Source organism: Penaeus monodon, chromosome 28 (genome assembly GCF_015228065.2).
Source record: "Penaeus monodon isolate SGIC_2016 chromosome 28, NSTDA_Pmon_1, whole genome shotgun sequence".
NCBI lineage: Eukaryota > Metazoa > Arthropoda > Malacostraca > Decapoda > Penaeidae > Penaeus > Penaeus monodon.
The window spans coordinates 31,300,386-31,300,776 of NC_051413.1; the positions used below are offsets into that span (position 1 = coordinate 31,300,386).

General features: G+C 46.5%; 1 protein-coding gene across 1 annotated transcript in view; it reads right to left on the reverse strand.

Moving 5' to 3' along the window:
• The window catches only part of LOC119590988 (3-hydroxybutyrate dehydrogenase type 2-like), a 4,672-nt gene extending 4,469 nt beyond the window's left edge, over nt 1–203 (reverse strand). The window contains 2 exon segments of the mRNA XM_037939721.1: nt 106–139; nt 141–203. Of these exon segments, the coding sequence (XP_037795649.1) occupies nt 106–139; nt 141–188 (82 nt within the window). The 5' untranslated portion in view covers nt 189–203.
• Nucleotides 204–391: the final 188 nt, after the last annotated feature.

Sequence of the window (391 nt, forward strand, 5' to 3'; positions counted from 1 at the left end):
TGACCTCACCTAAACTATTACCGACTCACCTATACCCCCCCATCCCCCACCCACTAAGAAATCCCGAAAATGTTCTCACAAATACTTCACACACACACACCGTACCTTGGGCAGCAGCTGTCACAATGCATCTTTTTCCCCTTCAGACGCCCGGGATTGGATGCTGCTGGCGTTGGAGATGATGCCATGGTGAACGGGGACTGCTATCTCTTCTCCTAAGCATCTTTCTTGGGAGATGGTGGTCGGGGCAGTTGATAAGAGAGATTGCCAGAGAGTTCATTCTTGGTGTAATTTTGGCTCGTACGTACGTTTGTTATCTTACGGTTTGGTGGGTATAAGGTTTTGAAGGTTATTGGTATTGTGGACTTGTTTGTTTGTTTGTTTTATAGTC